General features: G+C 42.4%; 1 protein-coding gene across 2 annotated transcripts in view; it reads left to right on the top strand.

Annotated features, from left to right (window-relative positions):
* Positions 1 to 22,780, top strand: part of LOC126201939 (anaphase-promoting complex subunit 1) — a 367,756-nt gene that overhangs the window by 5,262 nt on the left and 339,714 nt on the right. For both annotated transcript variants that reach the window (XM_049936824.1, XM_049936823.1), the window contains exons 3-4: positions 4,542 to 4,806; positions 4,926 to 5,020. In XM_049936824.1, coding sequence (XP_049792781.1) covers positions 4,542 to 4,806; positions 4,926 to 5,020 — 360 coding nt within the window. The remainder of the gene's footprint in view (positions 1 to 4,541; positions 4,807 to 4,925; positions 5,021 to 22,780) is intronic.

Genomic DNA, 22,780 nt, shown 5'->3' with positions numbered 1-22,780 from the left:
GTTCTCAATGAGTTCTTTCGCCGCTAGATTCCACAATAGAGGAGACAAAATGCCTCCTTGTGGGCAGCCTCTAGTGGTCTTAATTACCATCTTTTCATTCATCATGGTAGCCTCTACCTACCTTCCACTAAGCATGGCTCTGGTCCACCTACATATAGTGGTCCCCAGGTCATGAACCTCTGCTGCTGGAATCGAAGGTGATGTTACTAAAGCCCCCCTCGATATCCAGGAAGATGCAGAGGGCTATTTATTGGAAGTGAAGTGCTTTTTCCACCTTCCCAACGAGTTGGTGGAGAGCTGTCTCACATGATTTGCCTGGTTGGTATGCATGTTGGTTCAGGTGTAGAGGGACCCTACTTAGCCTCCTCTCCCCAACATAGACATTAACCAGTTTTCCAATGTTTTGAGAATGGAGGAGGAGAGACTGATTGGTCTCATATGCTTGGCCTTGGTAAGATCAATTCTCCCTGGCTTTGGAATGAGGGCATAATTCACAGCCCTCCAAACATTGGGAATGATTCCTATTGCTAAGCTAACCCTGAATAGCCTGCATAGGACTCTTATAAGCTTTCCTCCTGCCTGTTGCAGGAGAGCTGGAAAAATTCCATCTGGGCCAGCTGACTTGAACGGTTGGAATGTACCCACTGCCCACTGGATTTTGTTGAAGTTCACATAGTCCTTGGCCGATTCCCAGTCCTCTTTTCAAGTGCCTGAGAACCGTTGTCTCTCTGGGGTCACACACTGGTCTGTGTTAGCTGGCAGAGCATATTGAGGAAAGTGAGTTTTGAGGAGCAATTCCAGCTTCTCATGCGCTCTCTTTGTATATTCCCCATCCTCCTTCCTCAACGTACCTCCTGGATTAGTTGGTACTCTAGTGAGAATCTTGTGAAGTCTGGCTTGTGCAGCCGTGCCTTCCACTTCCTCACAGAATGCCTTCCAGGATGCCTCCTTTGCTTGTCTTATTGCAAGATTGTAACTGACAAGGGCCTCACGATATTTAGCCCATTGTCCTTTACGTCTTGCAATATTAAACAGTCTCTGTACCTGTTTCCTTTGCGTTTCGAATTTGTTACTCCACCAAGGAACACTCCTATTTGTGCACTTCCTGGTGACTGTGCTGTTGTACTGATATGAGGTCACTATGGCAGAGGTAACAGCCCTTGCTACTTCCTCAAATTCTACTGGCTTCCTTATCGTGGTTTTAATTTCCGATAAGCCTAAGTCAAGGTTCCTCCTATATGTCTCCCAATCTGTTTTCCTGGGATTTCTAGAAGTCATGGCCTGTCTGATTCCAATTTAAACCTTGTATTTAATGTACATGTGGTCTGATGAGGATGGCTCCAACACCACATGCTATTGTTTGACATAGCTACCCATTGTCATGGAACCAAATGTTATGTCAATTACTTCTTCCCTTCTGCTATTCCAGAATGTAGGTTCATTGCCCCTATTCAGGACTTCTAAGTTGTTAGCTGAGAGGAATTCAAGAAGGTACTCACCTCTACTGTTGGTGTCCTTGCTGCCCCACACTAGCATGTGGGCATTGGCGTTGCACCCCACCAGCAGTTGGTCACCTTGCCGATGGCAAGTCTCTACCAGTCTCCAAGCAACACTTAAATTCCTGTGGATTCTTCCTGAACAGCTGCAAACCATCCTTGCAACACTTCACACGAAACCATTTTTGCTTAAGCGTGAGCAATCGCAGAACCCACCTTGCGGATAGCTTTCTCGTGTCCAAATGTTTATGCAAAATATTATATACCTGTTCATTCCAGATGCCCACAGCACTAGCAATCTCACGCGCATTAATTCTTCTGTCATCCATCACCATTCCAAGGATTTTATCAATGATTTCTAGAGCTGTAACCTCCACAGGGCGTCAAGAACGTTCAGCATCACTTGTGCCCAGATGGCCACTCCAAAAATTTTGAAACCACTTATAAACTCCAGAATGAGATTTTCACTCTGCAGTGGAGTGTGCGCTGATATGAAACTTCCTGGCAGATTAAAACTGTGTGCCCGACCGAGACTCGAACTCGGGACCTTTGCCTTTCGCGGGCAAGTGCTCTACCAACTGAGCTACCGAAGCACGACTCACACCCGGTACCCACAGCTTTACTTCTGGCAGTACCTCGTCTCCTACCTTCCAAACTTTACAGAAGCTCTCCTGCGAACCTTGCAGAACTAGCACTCCTGAAAGAAAGGATATTGCGGAGACATGGCCTAACCACAGCCTGGGGGATGTTTCCAGAATGAGATTTTCACTCTGCAGCGGAGTGTGCGCTGATATGAAACTTCCTGGCAGATTAAAACTGTGTGCCCGACCGAGACTCGAACTCGGGTCCCGAGTTCGAGTCTCGGTCGGGCACACAGTTTTAATCTGCCAGGAAGTTTCATATCAGCGCACACTCCGCTGCAGAGTGAAAATCTCATTCTGGAAACATCCCCCAGGCTGTGGTTAGGCCATGTCTCCGCAATATCCTTTCTTTCAGGAGTGCTAGTTCTGCAAGGTTCGCAGGAGAGCTTCTGTAAAGTTTGGAAGGTAGGAGACGAGGTACTGGCAGAAGTAAAGCTGTGAGTTCCGGACCTGAGTCGTGCTTCGGTAGCTCAGTTGGTAGAGCACTTGCCCGCGAAAGGCAAAGGTCCCGAGTTCGAGTCTTGGTCGGGCACACAGTTTTAATCTGCCAGGAAGTTTCACTTATAAACTGTTCTAATCGAAGGTGCAGAGTCACTGTAATGTTTACCAAGCTTCTCTTTAGTCTCCTGAGGCGTTTTGCCTTTCATAAAGTAATGTTTAATCACCACACGAAATTCTTTTTTGTCCATTTTTTGACAATCACTTGACTTCCTTGATTAACACGAATGCCAAAACATAGAAATAGAGGGGCTGGCCAGTACTTACCTCAGCTCAGTACAGCCGATAGATACACAAAAAACAGAACCGAAAATTCACATTCCTAGCTTCCGGAACAAATGTTCCTTCATCAGGGAGGAGAGAGGGGAAAGAAAGGGAAGAAGGGAAAATGGATTCAGTTACTCACAACCCAGGTTATGAAGCAACACGGAAAGGAAAACAGGGAGGGTAGCAAGGATGGAGGCATGGTTGTCAGAGGGAAGCCAAAGATCTCTCGCAAGCTGCAGAGATATTGAGTCGCAGGTAGGCACAACAAAAAAGACTCTCAGAAAGTAAGCTTTTGCCGACAAGGCATTTGTCGAAAATAGACAACATAAATCTGAGCCCCCCCCTCCCTCCCCCCCCCCCCCCCACACACACACAAACAAACAAACAAACACACAAGTCTCTGGCTGTTTGCCAAAAGTTCACTTTCTGACATTGTGCCTATCTGCACTATATGGTGAGTAGCAACTAATCTTTCCATGGTATTGGTACCACAACGAAATCCACTTTCTGACATTGTGCGTATCTGCACTATAGGTGAGTAGCAACTATCCTTTCCATAGTATTGTTACCACAACGAAATCATGTTTAAACTGTTTTGGTTGGCAGGAGAGCCAACACCGTGTTACTAGAAGGAGGCTGAAAGGCACGCGGTTTAGCTCACGCAGGCTGGCGTGAGTTCTGGAACAGGACAAGGAAAGTAGAATTTAGAAAAACGGACGTAGCTGGTGGAATACTTAACTTTAATCCATTAATGAAGAATGTCGGTCTTGCCGGTACATGATTCATAATATCAATAGTAACTGATAATGGCGCCTTGCTAGGTCGTAGCAAATGACGTAGCTGAAGGCTATGTTAAACTATCGTCTCGGCAAATGAGAGCGTATTTTGTTAGTGAACCATTGCTAGCAAAGTCTGTTGTACAACTGGGGCGAGTGCTAGGAAGTCTCTCTAGACCTGCCGTGTGGCGGCGCTCGGTCTGCAATCACTGATAGTGGCGACACGCGGGTCCGACATATACTAACGGACCGCGGCCGATTTAAAGGCTACCACCTAGCAAGTGTGGTGTCTGGCGGTGACACCACATAAACATAAAAGGATATGTTAACTCGCCAATAGAACTTGCGTTAGCATCATTTGGTTACAGATGACAGCCTATCGGTAAAGGAAAAGGCACAAATTTTGATGCAGTACCATATAATGTAAAATCAAGGCAATAACACAAGAAATAAAAACTGTCTGTAGGCATAATTTTCTTATATTAGTTATCACCCAAAAATATGTTCACATTTTACAGTCTTGAATAAAGAAAACCCACTGATGATGACAAAGAGGTTCTGAAACATATTTGGGTCACATGAAAAAATAGTTTTGAATAACAGGCTGACCCTATATCCCATAAGTTTTACTGCAATCATGGCAAATACAAGAACTGCAATTCCAAAAGATGAATACTTGCTATCTTTATTGCATTATTCATAAAAAAAACCTCCCCCCCCTCCCCTCATCTTCTTTGTTGCTCAGTCCTTTCCTTGCACCCACATCCAGTTGCATAAACAATTACTCGTTTACTACCAAGTATATGGTAATACTGTTTTGACTGTAAACAGCTAGCAGTGATGGAAACAATTCTTGTTGGCAGAATCGTGAAAACTGGCGCATAAGGGCAAGCTTAGATGATGATCAGCAGTGTGAAGAGGAGCTGTATATGAATGGTAAAATAGCTGTGTGGAGCCAGGGGTCGATGTCAAGTCATAGAAATCCAAACAGCAGTAAAGTGATAAAAAGTAGTTACACAAGTGAAACACCATTGCAAGCTGCCATCTGGTGTACATTCCATGTTTCTTCTTCTGATAAACCTATCCTTAGCTGGACAGCTGGAAGGGCCCCAACAGAAGAACCAGAAGGTATGTACAACCAAAGCTTGTTAAAGTAGTTATATGTACACAAGTAACTTTGATGTTGTTGTTAATATCTCACTAAAGTTAGTGTGTTGTAGAAAAATTATACTGTGGGCACTTTACAGGGGCACCTACACCTGCTGTTTGCTTAATAGATGCTGAAAACATAAAAGTTTATACTCAAGATGGCGAAGATTATGTTTCATCTCTTCAGTTTGAGGTTTGTATTTCAGTAGAATAATAATAAACTGAAGTTTTGAGTTATATAAAATCCTATCTGATCAATTCAACTTGTTATTGGATCCAAATGAACAGCAGAAATATACTTAAAAAGAATTAAGAGCACTTGATCCTCAATTTCATTGCAAAACATAAAAAAGCCTAAATATTTGTTTAAAAAAATCTTCATGTCTCCCATTACCATCACAACTGTAGTGTTTGAAGTAAGTCTAAAGTTTGTGTAAGTCAGTGAGTCTATATATGTCACATAAAGACATGAGGTGCTTCTGCTGTTGCATTTATAAAGTCCCAAATATCTGTCTAATGCTGTTAATCGTGGTGCACTCACCTCAGAGAAGTTGGCCAGAGGTGATATAAAACCCATGTCCTGGGTCTCTTAACAGTCTGTCCTTTGCATACTTCTATGATTATATCCCTTTTTCATCCTGCTCAGTATGAGTCCCATGTAGGCGAGCAATATTCTAATGTGGCTCATGTAACTATTTTGTAAGCAGTCTCCTTTTTAGATTGATAGCATTTTACCAGTATCTTAGCAATAAACTAATATCTGCCACTGGATTTACTTAAGATTCACTCAGGTATTTGTATGAGTTGACTTATCCAATTAGGATTCATTCATATTATAGTCGTGTGAACTACTTATTGTTTTGCAAAGTGCACAATTTTACATTTCTGAACATTTGAAGCAAGTTGGCAATCTTTGCACAGCTTTGAAATATTATCAAAGTCAGACTGGAAAATTTTCACTTCTTTCATATGTTGTTGTTGTCTTCAGTCCATAGACTGGTTTGATGCAGCTTTCCGTGTTACTCTATCCTGTGCAAGCTTCTTCATCTCTAAGTACCCACTGCAACCTACATCCTTCTGAATCTGCGTAGTATATTCCTGTCTTGATCTCCCTCTACGATTTTTATCCTCTACGCTGCCCTCCAATACTAAATTGGTGATCCCTTGATGATGCCTCAGAACATGTCCTACCAACTGATCCTTTCCTCTAGTCAAGTTGTGCCACAAATTCCTCTTCTCCCTAATTTTGTTCAGTACCTCCTCATTAATTATGTGATCTTACCATCTAATCTTCAGCATTCTTCTGTAGCACCACATTTCAAAAGCTTCAATTCTCTTTTTGTCTAAACTATTTATCATCCACGTTTCTCTTCTATACATGGCAACACTCATACAAATACTTTCAGAAAAGATTTCCTGACATCTAAATCTATACTCAGTGTTAACAAATTTCTCTTCTGCAGAAACTCTTTCCTTGTCATTGCCAGTCTATATTTTATATCCTCTCTGCCTCGACCATCATCAGTTATTTTTCTCCCCAGATAGCAAAACTTATCTACTACTTTAAGTGTCTCATTTCCTAATCTAATTCCCTTTGCATCATCTGATTTAATTCAACTACATTCCATTATCCTCGTTTTGTTTTCGTTGACGTTCATCTTATAGCCTCCTTTGAAGACACTGTCAATTCCACTTAACTGCACTTCCAGGTCCTTCGCTGTCTCTGACAAAATTACAATGTAATCGGCAAACTTCAAAGTTTTTATTTCTTCTCCATGGATTTTAATTCCTCCTCCAAATTTTTCTTTTGTTTCCCTTACTGCTTGCTCAGTATACAGATTGAATAACATTGGCGATAGGCTACAACACTGTCTCACTCCCTTCCCAACCACTGCTTCCCTTTCGTGCCCCTCGACTCTTGTAACTGCCATCTGGTTTCTGTACAAATTGTAAATAGTTTTTTGCTCCCTGTATTTGACCCCTGCCACCTTCAGAATTTGAAAGAGGGTATTCCAGTCAATGTTTTCAAAATCTTTGTCTAAGTCTACAAATGCTAGAAGTGTTGGTTTTGTTTTTCCTTAATCTATCTTCTAAGATAAGTCATAGGGTTAGTATTGCCTTATGTGTTCCAACATTTCTGTGGAATCCAAACTGATCTTCCCCAAGGTCGGCTTCTACCAGTTTTTCCATTCGTCTGTAAAGAATTTGTGTTAGTATTTTGCAGCTGTGACTTATTAAACTGATAGTTCAGTAATTTTCACATCTGTCAACACCTGCTTTCTTTGGGATTGGAATTATTATATTCTTCTTGAAGTCTGAGGGTATTTCGCCTGTCTCATACATCTTGCTGACCAGATGGTAGAGTTTTGTGAGGGATGGCTCTCCCAAGGCTATCAGTAGTTCTAATGGAATGTTGTCTACTCCCGGGGCCTTGTTTCGACTTAGGTCTTTCAGTCCTCTGTCAAACTCTTCGCACAGTATCATATCTCCCATTCCATCTTCATCTACATCCTCTTCCATTTCCATAATATTGCCCTCAAGTACATCGCCCTTTTATAGACCTTTCTGCTTTCCCTTCTTTGCTCCATTTGCACTCTTGATATTCATCTAAGTGGTTCTCTTTCCTCCAAAGGTCTCTTTAATTTTCCTGTGGGTAATATCTGTCTTACCCCTAGTGATATATGCCTCTACATCCTTACATTTGTCCTCTAGCCATTCCTGCTTAACCATTTTGCATTTCCTGTTGATCTCATTTTTGAGACGTTTGTATTCGTTTTTGCCTTCTTCATTTACTGCATTTTTATAATTTCTCCTTTCACCAATTAAATTCAGTATCTCTTCTGTTACCCAAGGATTTCTATGAGCTCTCGTCATTTTACCTACTTGATCCTCTGCTGCCTTCATTATATCACCTCGCAAAGCTACCCATTGTTCTTCTACTGTATTTCTTTCCCACATTCTTGTCGTTTGTTCCCTAATGCTCTCTCTGAAACTCAGTACATCATCTGGTTCTTTTAGTTTATCCATGTCGCATCTCCTTAAATTCCCACCTGGATGATTTTGCAGCATCTTCAGTTTTAATCTACAGTTCATAACCAATAGATTGTGGCCAGAGTCCACACCTGCCCCTGAAAATGTCTTACAATTTAAAACCTGGCTCCTAAATCTCTATCTTACCATTATGTAATCTATCTGAAACCTTCCAGTGTCTCCAGGCCTCTTCTATGTATACAACTATCTTTCATGATTCTTGAACCAAGTGCTGGCTGTGATTGAGTTATCATCTGTGCAAAATTCTACCAGGAGGCTTCGTCTCTCATTCTTTAGCTCCATTCCATATTCACCTACTACTTTTCCTTCTCTTCCTTTTCCTACTATCGAATTCCAGTCCCCTATGACTATTAAATTTTCATCTCCCTTCACAATCTGAATAATTTCTTTTATCTCATCATACATTTCTTCAGTCTCTTCGTCATCTGTGGAGCTAGTTGGCATATATATTTTTACTACTGTAGCAGGCGTGGACTTCATGACTTATCTTGGCTATAATGATGCGTTCCCTATGCTGTTTGTAGTACCTTACCTGTGCTACTATTTTTTTTTATTCATTATTAAACCTACTCCTGCATTACCCCTATTTGATTTTGTTTTTATAATCCTGTATTCACCTGACCAGAAGTCTTGTTCCCCCTGCCATCGAACTTAAGTAATTCCCACTGTATCTAACTTTAACCTATCCATTTCCCTTTTTAAATTTTCTAACCTGCCTGCCCAATTGACATTCCATGCTCCGATCCATAGAACGTCAGTTTTGCTTCTGCTGATAACGATGTCCTCCTGTGTAGTCCGCACTCAGAGGTCTGAATGGGCGACTATTTTACCTCCAGAATATTTTACCCATGAGGACGCCATCATCGTTTAACCATACAGTAAAGTTCCATGTCCTCGGGAAAAATTACGGCTGTAGTTTCCCGTTGCTTTCAGCCGTTCGCGGTATCAGCACAGCAAGGCTGTTTTGGTTAATGTTACAAGGCCAGATCAGTCAATAATCCACACTGTTGCCCCTGCAACTACTGAAAGGCTGCTGTCCTTCTTCAGGAACCACATGTTTGTCTGGCCTCTCAGTAGATACCCCTCCATTGTGGTTGCACCTTCGGTACGGCTATCTGTATAGCCGAAGCGCGCAAGCCTCCCCCCCCCCCCCCCCTGCAGTGGTTATTGAGCTTACTTACCTCAGTTGACATTTTAACTTTTTGTTCCATTTATTAAATGATAGATACTTAGAATATGTGTAAGTAATCAGTGCCTGACAGCACAGTTATTGCCACAGCGCGCGCGCGCACACACACACACACACACACACACACACACACACAGAAGGTGTCTCTTCAGTTCCCAGTACAGGACACTATGAGTGCCACTTCCATCCACTGTCATCACCAGGCACATTTTGCAGCCATGATAACAGCAACTACCGTCACCTGAAGATGTCTGACAGTTGTGTTGATGAAATATTGTGGGATCTGCACAGTGTTATCCATTGGCAAACATGAAGAAGTGTATTTGCAATAGACACAGCGGGAAACCCTGAAAAGTCGTATCTGGTGCCTCTATGGGGAGGAGATCGCCAGTGGCATATGAGAGCTGAACGAATTATGTAATAAGGGAGGTAAATTACAGTTAACAATGACAGTTTTATTGAGTTGGCATTACAGGCAAACTACCCCTACGTTTGCTAAATTAACACCATACTGGCTCTGCATCCACTAGTAAAATTAAGTAATGGGCTAGTGCAGCTCTAGTGAGAAAGAGGGTACATTATACATGACGGGAACTGCACAGAGTGCCCATGAAATTATCACTACACCTAAAGACCTCTTCAAACCTCTGCTGTATCCTGGGACCGGGTATATAGCACTACCTGGGTGCTAGCTGACTGGACTAAACAAGAAGCTAAAGTTTGCCAGATGGCAAAGTATGCCTGTCTTTGTAAACTGAATGCTGAAACCAAATACACCACAACAATGCAACTTGTTTAATCGCAGGGACAAGATTATGGACAGCATACCAGTTTCAGTGCTTGAGGAAGGTCTGACCTTTGCACCTGGGCAGCCCCAATGCGAGATGTGATAGCTGGGATGCAATGCATAATTTTGAAACTTCCCAGTGACATTGCAGAAGAGCTTAGGAGGGACGCGTGTCGAATTTTAATATAATCCTCACATAGAAAGTTCAGTATTACTTCAGGCAAAGGGAAGGCTCTGTGTGACTTGAGAGCAGACAGAGACCCTCATTTTACCTGCCAGCAAGAGAAAGGCCACTATCCTTCTCTTGTGAATTGAATACAACAAGAGTACAGATGCACTGCTCAGTGACCTGTGTATTGCAAGCTAAGTGAGGATCTGACTGGCAAGGTTCAGAGAAAATCTCTAAACCTTCTCAAGAAGAATTCCATTCCACCTAACATCAAGTCAATCAAGTTCCCCCAAGAAGGTACGGCCTACTGAAGATTCACAAGGGTGGATCACCTCTTAGTGTCATAGTAACCAACTTTGAAGTGCCTACCTATTTCTTAGCTTAATATCTTGCTTTGTCGTTGGGACCTGTCCTGGGGAACTGTGGCCTTCATATTCAGAATTCAGACGACTTTGTAGGAGGTTTTGGCCAGCTTAGATGATGTATCTTTATTTGTGAAAATGCTTCTGTAGGACTCATTAGAGCTTATTAACAGTTTGAGAAACGCATTGTGGTATTGTTTAAACGTGTGCTTACCTCAACTTATTTCTTTTTTAATGACCATTATTTTGAACAAGTAGATGGTGTCGCCATGCGAAGTGCTCTGTCTCCCATAAAAGACCTAGAGGAAAGAGCACTGCAGTCGACAAATCTTCAATCTTCCTCCTCCTGGCCATATGCTGGCAGTACATGTATGGTTTGGCATCATGGAATGGAGCCACTACATCTACATCTACATCCATACTCCGCAAGCCACCTGACAGTGTGTGGCGGAGGTTACCTTGAGTACCTCTATCGGTTCTCCCTTCTATTCCAGTCTCGTATTGTTTGTGGAAAGAAGGATTGTCGGTATGCCTCTGTGTGGGCTCTAATCTCTCTGATTTTATCCTCATGGTCTCTTCACGAGAGATACGTAGGAGGGAGCAATATACTGCTTGACTCCTCGGTGAAGGTATGTTCTCGAAACTTCAACAAAAGCACCTACCGAGCTACTGAGCGTCTCTCCTGCAGAGTCTTCCACTGGAGTTTATCTGTCATCTTCGTAACGCTTTCGCAATTACTAAATGATCCTGTAACGAAGTGCGCTGCTCTCCGTTGGATCTTCTCTATCTCTTCTATCAACCCTATCTGGTACGGATCCCACACTGCTGAGCAGTATTTAAGCAGTGGGCAAACAAGTGTACTGTAACCTACTTCCTTTGTTTTTGGATTGCATTTCCTTAGGATTCTTCCAATGAATCTCAGTCTGGCATCTGCTTTATTGACGATCAGCTTTATATGATCATTCTATTTTAAATCACTCCTAATGCGTACTCCCAGATAATTTATGGACTTAACTGCTTCCAGTTGCTGACCTGCTATATTGTAGCTAAATGATAAGTGATCTTTCTTTCTATGTATTCGCAGCACATTACACTCGTCTACATTGAGATTGAATTGCCATTCCCTGCACCATGCGTCAATTTGCTGCAGATCCTCCTGCATTTCAGTACAATTTTCCATTGTTACAACTTCTCGATATACCACCGCATCATCCGCAAAAAGCCTCAGTGAGCTTCCGATGTCATCCACAAGGTCATTTATGTATATTGTGAATAGCAACTGTCCTACGACACTCCCCTGCGGCACACCTGAAATCACTCTTACTTCGGAAGACTTCTCTCCATTGAGAATGACGTGCTGCGATCTGTTACCTAGGAACTCTTCAGTCCAATCACACAATTGGTCTGACAGTCCATATGCTCTTACTTTGTTCATTAAACGACTGTGGGGAACTGTATCGAACGCCTTGCGGAAGTCAAGAAACACGGCATCTACCTGAGAACCCGTGTCTATGGCCCTCTGAGTCTCGTGGACGAATAGTGCGAGCTGAGTTTCACTCGATCGTCTTTTTCGAAACCTATGCTGATTCCTACAGAGTAGATTTCTAGTCTCCAGAAAAGTCATTATACTCGAAGATAATACGTGTTCCAAAATTCTACAACTGATCGACCTTAGAAATATAGGTCTATAGTTCTGCACGTCTGTTTGACGTCCCTTCTCAGAAATGGGGATGACCTGTGCCCTTTTCCATTCCTTTGGAACGCTACGCTCTTGTAGAGACCTACGGTACACCGCTGCAAGAAGTGGGGCAAGTTCCTTTGCGTACTCTGTGTGTGTAAAATCGAACTGGTGTCCCATCAAGTCTAGCGGACTTTCCTCTTTTGGGCGATTTTAATTGTATCTCTATCCCTCTGTCATCTATTTCGATATCTACCATTTTGTCATCTGTGCGACAATCTAGAGAAGGAACTACAGTGTAGTCTTCCTCTGTGAAACAGCTTTGGAAAAAGACATTTAGTATTTCGGCCTTTAGTCTGTCATCCTCTGTTTCAGTACCATTTTGGTCACAGTGTGTCTGGACATTTTGTTTTGATCCACCTACCGCTTTGACATAAGACCAAAATTTCTTTGGATTTTCTGCCAAGTCAGTACATAGAACTTTACTTTCGAATTCATTGAACGCCTCTCGCATAGCCCTCCTCACACTACATTTCGCTTCGCTTAATTTTTGTTTGTCTGCAAGGCTTTGGCTATGTTTATGTTTGCTGTGAAGTTCCCTTTGCTTCCGCAGCAGTTTTCTAACTCGGTTGTTGTACCACGGTGGCTCTTTTCCATCTCTTATGATCTTGCTAGGCACATACTCATCTAATGCATATTGTACTATGGTTTTGAACTTTGTCCACTGATCCTCAACACTGTCTGTACTTGAGACAAAACTTTTGTGTTGAGCCATCAGCCACTCTGAAATCTGCTTTTTGTCACTTTTGCTAAACAGGAAAATCTTCCTACCTTTTTTAATATTTCTATTCACGGCTGAAGTCATCGATGCGTTAACCGCTTTATGATCGCTGATTCCCTGTTCTGTGTTAACTGTTTCAAATAGTTCGGGTCTGTTTGTCACCAGAAGGTCTAATATGTTACCGCCAAGAGTCGGTTCTCTGTTTAACTGCTGAAGGTAGTTTTCAGATAAAGCACTTAAAAAAATATCACTGGATTTTTTGTCCCTGCCACCCGTTATGAACGTTTGAGTCTACCAGTCCATATCTGGCAAATTAAAATCTCCAGCCAGAACTATAACATGGTGGGGAAATCTACTCGAAATATTTTCCAAATTTTCCTTCAGGTGCTCAGCCACAACAGCTGCTGAGCCAGGGGGCCTATAGAGACATCCAATTACCATGTCTGAGCCTGCTTTAACCGTGACCTTCACCCAAATTATTTCACATTTCTGATCTCCATCAATTTCCTTCAATACTATTGCACTTCTTATCGCTATAAACCCGCCTCCCCCTTCACTGTCCAGCCTGTCTTTGCGGTATACATTCCAATCTTAGTTTAGCATTTCATTACTGTTTACATCTGGTTTCAGCCAACTTTCTGTCCCTAGTACTATGTGGGCATTGTTACCGTTTATTAATGAGAGCAGTTCTGGGACCTTTCTATAGACGATCCTGCAGTTTACTATTAGCACATTAATATTGTTATTCCCTGTTGCATTTTGCCTACTCCTACCTTGCCGTGTCTCAAGAGGCGTCTTGTTGGGCCTAGGGAGGGAATTCTCTAACCTAAAAAACCCCCATGTGCACTCCACATGTACTCTGCTACCCTTGTAGCCGCTTCCTGCATGTAGTGCACGCCTGACCTATTCAGGGGGACCCTACATTTCTCCACCTGATAGCGGAGGTCGAGAAATTTGCACCCCAGATCTCCGCAGAATCGTCTGAGCCTCTTGTTTAAGCCTTCCACTCGGCTTCCGACCTTTCTGCTATTTCTCTAAGGGGCTCCATCACCCGCCTAACGTTGGAGCTCCCAATCACTAATAAACACCTCGCCCCATGTGCCTGCTCGGACCTTGCTGAAGGAGCGGCCACATGTCCACCAACAGGCAGAGCGGGTGGTGCCATACGGCCAGCCTCCACATTGACCTTCCGCCTCGTGTGCCGCGAACGCCGCTGAACCCCCCACTCCCCTTGGGGAGAGGGTGGCCCAACCGCGCCCGGTACCCGCGAAGATGTCTCGACAGCAGGGACAGTGGGTGAAGCATGTAACACCTGGGGTGTACCATGCGATGCACCAGACTCCCCACTGCTGCTACACTCCGAGGCAGCAGCCTGGAGAAGGCTGACCGCGGCCATCAACACGTTCAGCTGTTTGCGAACAGTGGCCAACTCCTCCTGCGTCCGTACACAGCAGTCACACATCCTATTCATCCTACCTATGTTTCTGTTGCATTTTAACTCACTCTGTCGGACTATACAGTTTACTGTGGAATTGGAGAAAGGTGGCAGCTTACCATTCCCGGATGACATTGTTGGAAGAAAAACCTACTGAATGCTGGGACATAGTGTCTACTCCAAACCAACTAACACAGAGTTATTTGCTGGCTTCCTGGTACATAGAGCATAAATTGTCTCAGATCCCGGCAGACTGCCAAGTGAGCTGCAACACCCAAGAACAGTGTTCCAACAGAATGATTATTCTGATAAACAAATATGCAATGTGTTCCAAGCAAATGTAAAGATGTAGATGAAGATTCTGAGGCACCCACTGCAATTGCTTTCTTGCTGTATTTTGGCAGCATGTCTTCAAGAATGGAAAGTGTGGTGTCACCGCTAGACACCACACTTGCTAGGTGGTAGCTTAAATCGGCCGCAGTCCATTAGTACATGTCGGACCCGCGTGTCGCCACTGTGTGATCGCAGACCGAGCGCCACCACAAGGCAGGTCTCGAGAGACTGACTAGCACTCGCCCCAGTTGTACGACGACGTTGCTAGCGACTACACTGACGAAGCCTTTCTCTCATTTGCCGAGAGACAGTTAGAATAGCCTTCAGCTAAGTCCATGGCTATGACCTAGCAAGGCGCCATTAACCATTTGTACTGTTGCATGTACCTCAAGATAGAGTCTCACTTGTATCATCCAGAATGCTGTATACCAAAGGACAATATAAAAGTTAAGTGTTCTAGTAGCTACGTTCTTTTCTTTATCACATTCATTACGAATCCTGTTCCAGACTTAATGCCAGACGGCGTGAGTTGACGCGTGCCCTTTCGGCTACTTCACTGTGGACTGGCTGCCTTAACAGTCCATTACAGAAAGAATCCTTAAAGAGGCACATCAAGTGTAGTTTATCAGCAAAACTGAGGAATTTATTGTTTTTGGTCAGAGATGATATCAGTTTTAGAAAACACCGCATATATAAGATCCCACGCCAGTGTAGGAAATCTTATACAGCGCAGATGTGTTGCACCATACAAGAACATTGCGTTGAACACCAGTGATATACACATCTGGACCAATCTGATAAATCAGCTACAGCGGAGCATGCCTGAATAAAGAACATTATGTGTTTTACAAGAAGACAGGTTTTATTGTCAGCATCATCATTCTGGGATTATGTGGTACTGGCTGCCATGAAATGAAAAGAGAAGGAACCAGATGCTCTGAGTGTGTCTGGCAGCACATTTATCCCCCGGTGCACACATGGAAGCCCTCTCTTCAGCTCTGAGTAGGTGTCACTATGAATGCTGCTTCCATCCAGCTGTTGCCGCCTTCCCATGCGTGCGTAATCCCTACTTCTGGCCAGATGAATTTCAATAACAATGTGTAATTATCACCTGTCACATCCTGTATCAGTGACGAAAGCATCTACTACCAACGGAAGATGTCGAACAGTTGTGTTGGTGAGATATTCTTGTACTCAAACTATGTGACAAACCCAAGAAGTTTATTTGGAGTAAAACAGAATTAAAAGTTCATTTAAAGCTTATTTACTGTCACTAAACACTTTAATGATAGTCACTGTGCCAACAAGAAGTTTCATTATTATTGCAAAAGAGATCAAAAATCTGCAAAGACTTATATAAGAGTCTACTCTATTTACACAAGAGGCAATTTATAAATATGTATGGGTTAGTAGTAAGCTTTTAATTTTCACATAAAATATGAAGTTGGTTAATTAATTTTTGTTCATTTACAGGTTCATGTGTGTGGTCTTGGTATACATTGAATAGCCCCCACCACAGTACTGTATCATACCACTAGAGGGGGAAAAAAAAAAGGTTCAGGCTACTGATGAAGTGAAGTATTGTGAGGTAATTTGTTTTCAGCAACAGAAGAAAATGTTTAGCTGTATCAGGAGGATCCAGTTGACTTCTTTAACTGTCTGAATTTTTCCTGACACAGCAGACCATTTTCCATTGCTGTCGAAAAAGATTACGTTACATTACATTATGTTAGCACATGATGCTGTAAAAGGCAGACTGCCAATCGCTAGTAAAGCATTTTCAAAAAAGATGAATTTGTTAATATCTATTACAAAACTAAGTGTTAGGAATTCTTTTTTGAAGATATTTGTCGGGAATGTAGCTGTTTATAGAACTGAAACATGCATAAGAAGCATTTCAGACACAAAGAAGACAGAAGCTTTTGAAATGTGGTTCTGTAGAAGAATGCGGAAGATTAGATGAGTAGATCAAAAAACAAATGAGGAGGCACTGAATCGAATGGGGGGAAAAAAGAGGTTTGCATCGCAACTTGACTAAAAAAAAAGGGATTGGTTGATAGGACACATCATGAGGCATCAAGAAATTGTCAGTTTGTAATTGAAGGAAGTGTGGGGGATAAAAATCTGTGAAGGTGACGACTACTACTACTACTACTACTACTACTACTACTGCTGCAGCTACTGTGTTTTATCAAAGAGTTGTGCAAGTTTGCTTTAGCTCCTCTAGAGGTGTGCTATGGTACTGTGGCAGTACTGCTGACATACAATTACAAACAAATAATTGAGACGGGAAAGTAGTCACCAGTCATTCGCAGTTCAGTCTGCACTTTATTGCAGATCTATGTTTCAGCTGCAGTATAGCTATCATCAGTATGTATGAAGTGCATCATGTAGACTCAGTAGTTTTATAAGCTGAGTCTGCATGACTTGCTTCATATACACTGATGATAACTATACTGTAATTGAAATTTAGATGTGCAATAAAGTACAGATTGAATTGCGACTGATTGCTGACTTTCTTTCTGTTTGAATTGCATCACAGTCACTGTGCACAACAGTTTCACTGGAATACAGCTCAATGAAACCAATGATTAATTAGATAATTGTACTTTTTTGAGATGATAATAAAACTGTTATGACCGCTCCTCATACATGTTACCAAATTCGTGGAACTTCCTACAACTGACGCTACGTGGCCGTGGGACATTACTTATTGGAGGCCAACTGGAGACCATATGCAATGATTGTATTCTACTATGGCTCAGTGGTGAGTGACTGTAGCATTGTTTATGTTGCTCACTTTAAGAAATGAAGGAAGGGTTTTACATAATATTAAAATAGACAGCAAGTAACAAAAATGGGCATTGTGTTGTCATCATCATTGATGCACAAGTCACCAAAAAGACTTGCACTATGTCACTGAATAACCCCAGATGGGGTCATCCAACAAGTAATGCCTTACGATCATTTCATTTCACAATATAAAATACAAAAATTGGGAGCAGTACTTTTACATCACTGACAGTGAAGTTACTTCATTTCCCTATTGACTGTATATTCTTAAAATGACATTAATATTAAGTTATATTTTCTGAGCAGACTTTCAGGCACATATGTTTCTGCTGTGTAGCCTACTAACACTCTCAAAGGATATTCTAGACTACAAAATTTTATGTTTCAGATGTTTTATTAACTGAAATGTTTTCCTGCTAAAAGTATGCATTTTTGGGTGCAAAACAATTATGGCTACAAGATATTCCAGTATGTCTTTGATAGGTTTGCATTCTAAAATTTGAATTATTATGCAATAGAATTTTTCAGTAGTACAACCAAGGCCTGCACCATGTCATTCATTGTTGGGAGAAATGTTTCACACTGGAGAATGAATACATAGAGAAGCACTAACAGCAGAACACAACTTGAGTTTCTCTAGTTGATAATTAAAACTTTCTGACTATTCCTCTTGCATTCCTATCACATGGACGTACATATAAAACGTACACAATGGAGTAAAAAAGGAATGTGCAAGAGCTCTGGTTGCAACATGTACACAACTGCCAAGATGGTGCACCGTGTATATTTGAATGCAAGAACAGGGTGGGTAAAAGTACACAAATGGAATCTGAACCAGATTTCATATCTCTCCCAGCTATAGTGACTCGTTTTCCTTGACAAAACTTTATCATCTGTGTGACCTGTTGTTCTTTCAAATTTGTTGCTGAGATTTCAAAGTGGTCAAGTACTTGAAAGCCAATCAAAATTATGTTTCCATCCTTACCTAATAAAAGCTCTCTCCTGTCATAATATTGTTTTCTCTTGTAATTGCTATTAAGCGAAAAATTGTTGTAAGTTTTCCCTGTAATTTAATTCAAAGTACTGAGGAAGAAAACTCAAACATACTGTTAGAGACATATAAGGAATGTTTGCTTACCAGTAGTTGAAAGGAGTGGTGTTAGAGCAGGGATCATGCACAGAAGTAGAAGGGGAGGGGGAATAGTACTAAATTTGTTCTTTGATTAGGTAAGAGAGAGAGAGAGAGAGAGAGAGAGAGAGAGAGAGGGAGAGAGGGAGAGAGAGAGAGAGAGAGCTAAGAAACCATGATGAAAATCATAAAAGTGCAGGATTAAAAGAAAATAACTTCACACACTAGATGTGTCCAGAGACATGATGCGGGAAAAGGATCAGAAATGTCATTGCATTAGCTACTTGGATTTATGGTATAGTGTATGGAAAATGCGTTGTAGGCAGTATGTTGCTCAGAGATGGATGCTAACTTTCAAAGAAATAATTTTCAGATGGATATTGTTGTGTCAGCTGCTGTGGGTGTCGGAACTGACACAAACAAGGAAGGAGAGAAGTTACAATGACTGGTGGCAAGAATCCAGGTCATCTGTACATTAAACTTTCAGATTGTTACAATACTTAAACTTTAAAAAGAAAATAAATAAAACTTAACTTGATGTATGTGCTTTTGTGCCTCCTATGTGCAGTTCCTTATACAGTCTATTACAACTTGTAGAATGCAGGCTAAGTATCTTTTTCCTAATACTCAGTGCTGATGGTCTCAATGTCTGCAACCGAACTGGGCCAAACAGTGATGGGCGGCTGGTTAAATCAGCATTTATAGGGGGTGCTGAACTCTGTCTTCCTAGAGGTATGATGCTGCCCCCTTTTCTGGTGGCGTGCAGGTTAGTGCATTTTTGATGTTGTTTCACGGTGCTGTACTGGTCGGTGTGCAGTCAATGCTTTAGGACTGCTCCTTCTTCCCCTCCAAAATGTCGCAGTGTTGTTGTGTAGGGAGCCATTTACGACAACAGGAGGGAAGGCAGGAAGCTGGGTGGCACGAGGAGAAGGGAGCCACAACTCGGACCGACACTGAGCCCCCGGCTGCTCCCCCACATCCGTCCCGTGCTCTGAGGGGAATGTCAGTTGGTAACCCCTGAAAGGGTGCCCAGCCTCTTCCTCAGCTAGTCCAATGAAAAATGGAGAGGATGACGACGATAATGGCGAGGGCAGTGCATCCACAGCAGATGCCGGGACGAGCGCTGGGAAGTTGAGCTGCCGCAATGGTAAAGGCGATGGGTTCAGCTTCATCGGTTCCACAGGTCGTGTGGAAGAGGCACTGAGGGCGACCGTGTTGGCCTCAGGATCCCAGTAGGATGCAAAACTGTGGACAGAAAATCTGCAGAAGAATCTTTCAAGCGACAAACGTGAATCTGGTTCTGATGGCAGAGCAGAAACCCAGCAGGACCTCGAATTAAATACAAGCAAGCACCCAAATTTCGAAGAATCATTCTCTCTCCCATCATCTGGTGAATAGTACTACGGGATGTAGTTGAGTTCGTGACCACTGCAAATGGATATATGCTAAAAGAGTCTATAAAAATAAGTCAACAAGTGTTCCCGAAGGGACCAGCAATGTCAATATGCACTCATTGTCACGTTTGCAGCTGCACTGATAGATTCTCAGCAGAAGCATGACACTGTGACATCATTTACTCAATGTGAGTGTCCATGTCCGGCCAAGTACAGTGCTGACACACTATGTATTTTCTGCGTGCTGTTCCCCAATGTCCTTGGTGAGCCACTCTTTAGGACTAAGCACGCGTGATTGTCCAGTCATTCTGAAACATTTTAGGAATAAGCAAGCCCCGATTGTCCAGAGCCATTTCACAATAAAATCACACTTAGCTGGACGGAGAGGCTATGCTGACGAGCAAAATATCGATGCACGAGGGAATTCTGAACGTTTTGCACTGAACGAGGCCAAGCAGAACAGATGTAGTGCACAAAATGTTCAAGTCACGGTCTGCTTCTATGGTTTGTGCAATTTTCCTATAGTTAAGTGAAAAAGTCTGTAAAAGCTCAGGTTCTTGCACATCGATCTGACAACGAGATGCGACAGTAGCATCGAATTCGGAACCGACAGGGAGGCGACAAAGGGTGTCAGCATTTGCTTGCCGGTACAATATTTCATACTGATACTGTGACAGTAACAATGCCAAATGTTGCAGCTGAGCCGTGTCTGGTGGAACTGGTTTGGCCGGATGAAACAAAGACTGAAGTGGCTTATGATCCGACACTAGTTAAAACTTCTGACCACCAGATAATGGTGAAAACTTTGTCATGCCATAGACAATAGCGAGTGCTTCCTTCTCGAGTGTGGGAATAGTTACATTGAGTCTTGGCAATAATTTGGGAGTGAAAGCAATCGGTCTGTCCAGTGAAACAAATTTGTGTGAGAGTACAGCTCCGATTCCGTACGAATAAGTATCCACTGTGAAAACCGTAAACATAGCTTGATCGAAATGAACAAGGCATTTATCTGTCAAGGTATTCCTGACACCATTTGGTCCAAACAAAAGGCACATTGTTCCAGTGCAACCAATGCAATGGAGCCCCGATATGGGCTGCATTGGGTATAAATCGGACATAACATTTCAACTTTCCGAGAACTAACTGCAATCCCGTTACATGTCCCGGGTGGCCAGCAAATGTGATTGAAGGGGATGACCACCTTGGCTATTAATAACGTGGCCTAAATACTGTATTTCAGGCTGAATAAGGGCACCTTCAAACCTGCAGCTGAAAGCACATGAAAAAGCGGATGAATGTTACTGATATTTTCTTGTGGTGCATGTCCTGACACTATAATATCATACGAATAATTTGAACATAATGGAACTTTTGCAGTAAGCTGTTGTAAGTAGTGGTGCTGTATGACGAGCACGGAAGCACTCTCAAAGGGTAAGCGCAAAAATTTGAGCAACCCTAAATGTGTGTTGACCACAAACACTTTCCAAGACTCCTCATCCAGCAGAATTTGGGAATACACATTGCGTGAGTCAGTTTTTCAAAGATAGTGGACTTCACCAAGCCTGTCCATTAATTTCTCAGGACGAGGGAACAGGTAAGTATCAATTATTGTTTGTGGGTTCATGGTGGATTTAAAGTCAACACAAAGATGAAGTCTTCCAGGAGGCTTTGGTAAGATTACTAAGGGAGCAACCCATTGACTAGCTCGGAGAGGAGCAATAGCACCATTGTCTTGTCATTCTTGAAGTTTACTTGCAACTTTGTCTCTAAGTGAGTGAGGCGCAGGCCACACCTGACAAAAACTTAAGTTTCGCATTGTCTTTCACTGTAACATGCACCACAATTGAATGAGCATTGACAGAGGCGCTGAACTCTGTCCACCTGGAGGTGTGGCACTGCCTGCTCTTTCCATTGGTGCGTGAGTCGGTGCCTTCTTGATGCCATTTTGCAGTGTGGTTGATGCTTTAGGGCTGCACAGAAATCAAGAGTAAAAATAGGGTAACAAAATGTTAGGAAAGGGGGAATGAATAAATAAAATTTCACAAAGGGTATCAAAAGAGAATATGAATGAAGGTGGAGAATGCAAAATCTAAATGAAATAGGATTGAAGGACAGTGAGAAGTATGGGGCTAGAAAAATTAATCATAAATTAACTACAATTAAATTGATGAGATGTGTGTACATGTGGGTGATCTCTGTAGTTTGGAACCATATTTTCCAGGATACATTGATCTCTCCTGCAAACACTTGTGCTTACTACTTTGAACACAGGCACTGCCTCTCATATTTTTACTTATCTGCCACACAGATTGCTTTACCTGATTTCGTCTACTTTCTCTCTCTCTCTCTTCTCTTTCAGGGGTTTCCCTTTCTTCTGTGTTCACATACTGCTTTCTCTCTGTTTTCTGTTAACACCTTTGTATATTGTATAGAATATGGGTGGTATTACTGGTTGTTTCTTTGTATTGCTTTTAGATACAATCACAGTAACATTCTTTTTATTGTGGCTAGTTTTGGCCACATCTTTTATTGTTGTAATTTTCTTCTCCTCCTCATATTCATTCCTCGATATACTGTTTGCCTGCAGCTTTTGTGAGTATTTTTACCCTTGGCTATTAGATCGATGCTAAGTCTAACAACTCTTCAGTACCTTTCATATGTCCTTTAGGGCTGGTTTGGAGCTTTGCAACTTACCTTCTCCCCCCCCCCCCCCCCCCCCCCCCCCCCCCCCCCCGCCAGTCTCCTTCTTCCAACAAAGGAAGAAGGAAATTTTAAATGCTAGAGATTCAATCTCTTTTTTTCCCCCTTTTGTTGTATGTTATCAATCAGACTCCAGTTATTCCTTTACTAAC

Source organism: Schistocerca nitens, chromosome 1 (assembly GCF_023898315.1).
Source record: "Schistocerca nitens isolate TAMUIC-IGC-003100 chromosome 1, iqSchNite1.1, whole genome shotgun sequence".
NCBI classification, from domain to species: Eukaryota; Metazoa; Arthropoda; class Insecta; order Orthoptera; family Acrididae; genus Schistocerca; species Schistocerca nitens.
Note: the sequence above shows the minus strand (reverse complement) of the source record. Positions and strands in the feature narration are given on the sequence as shown.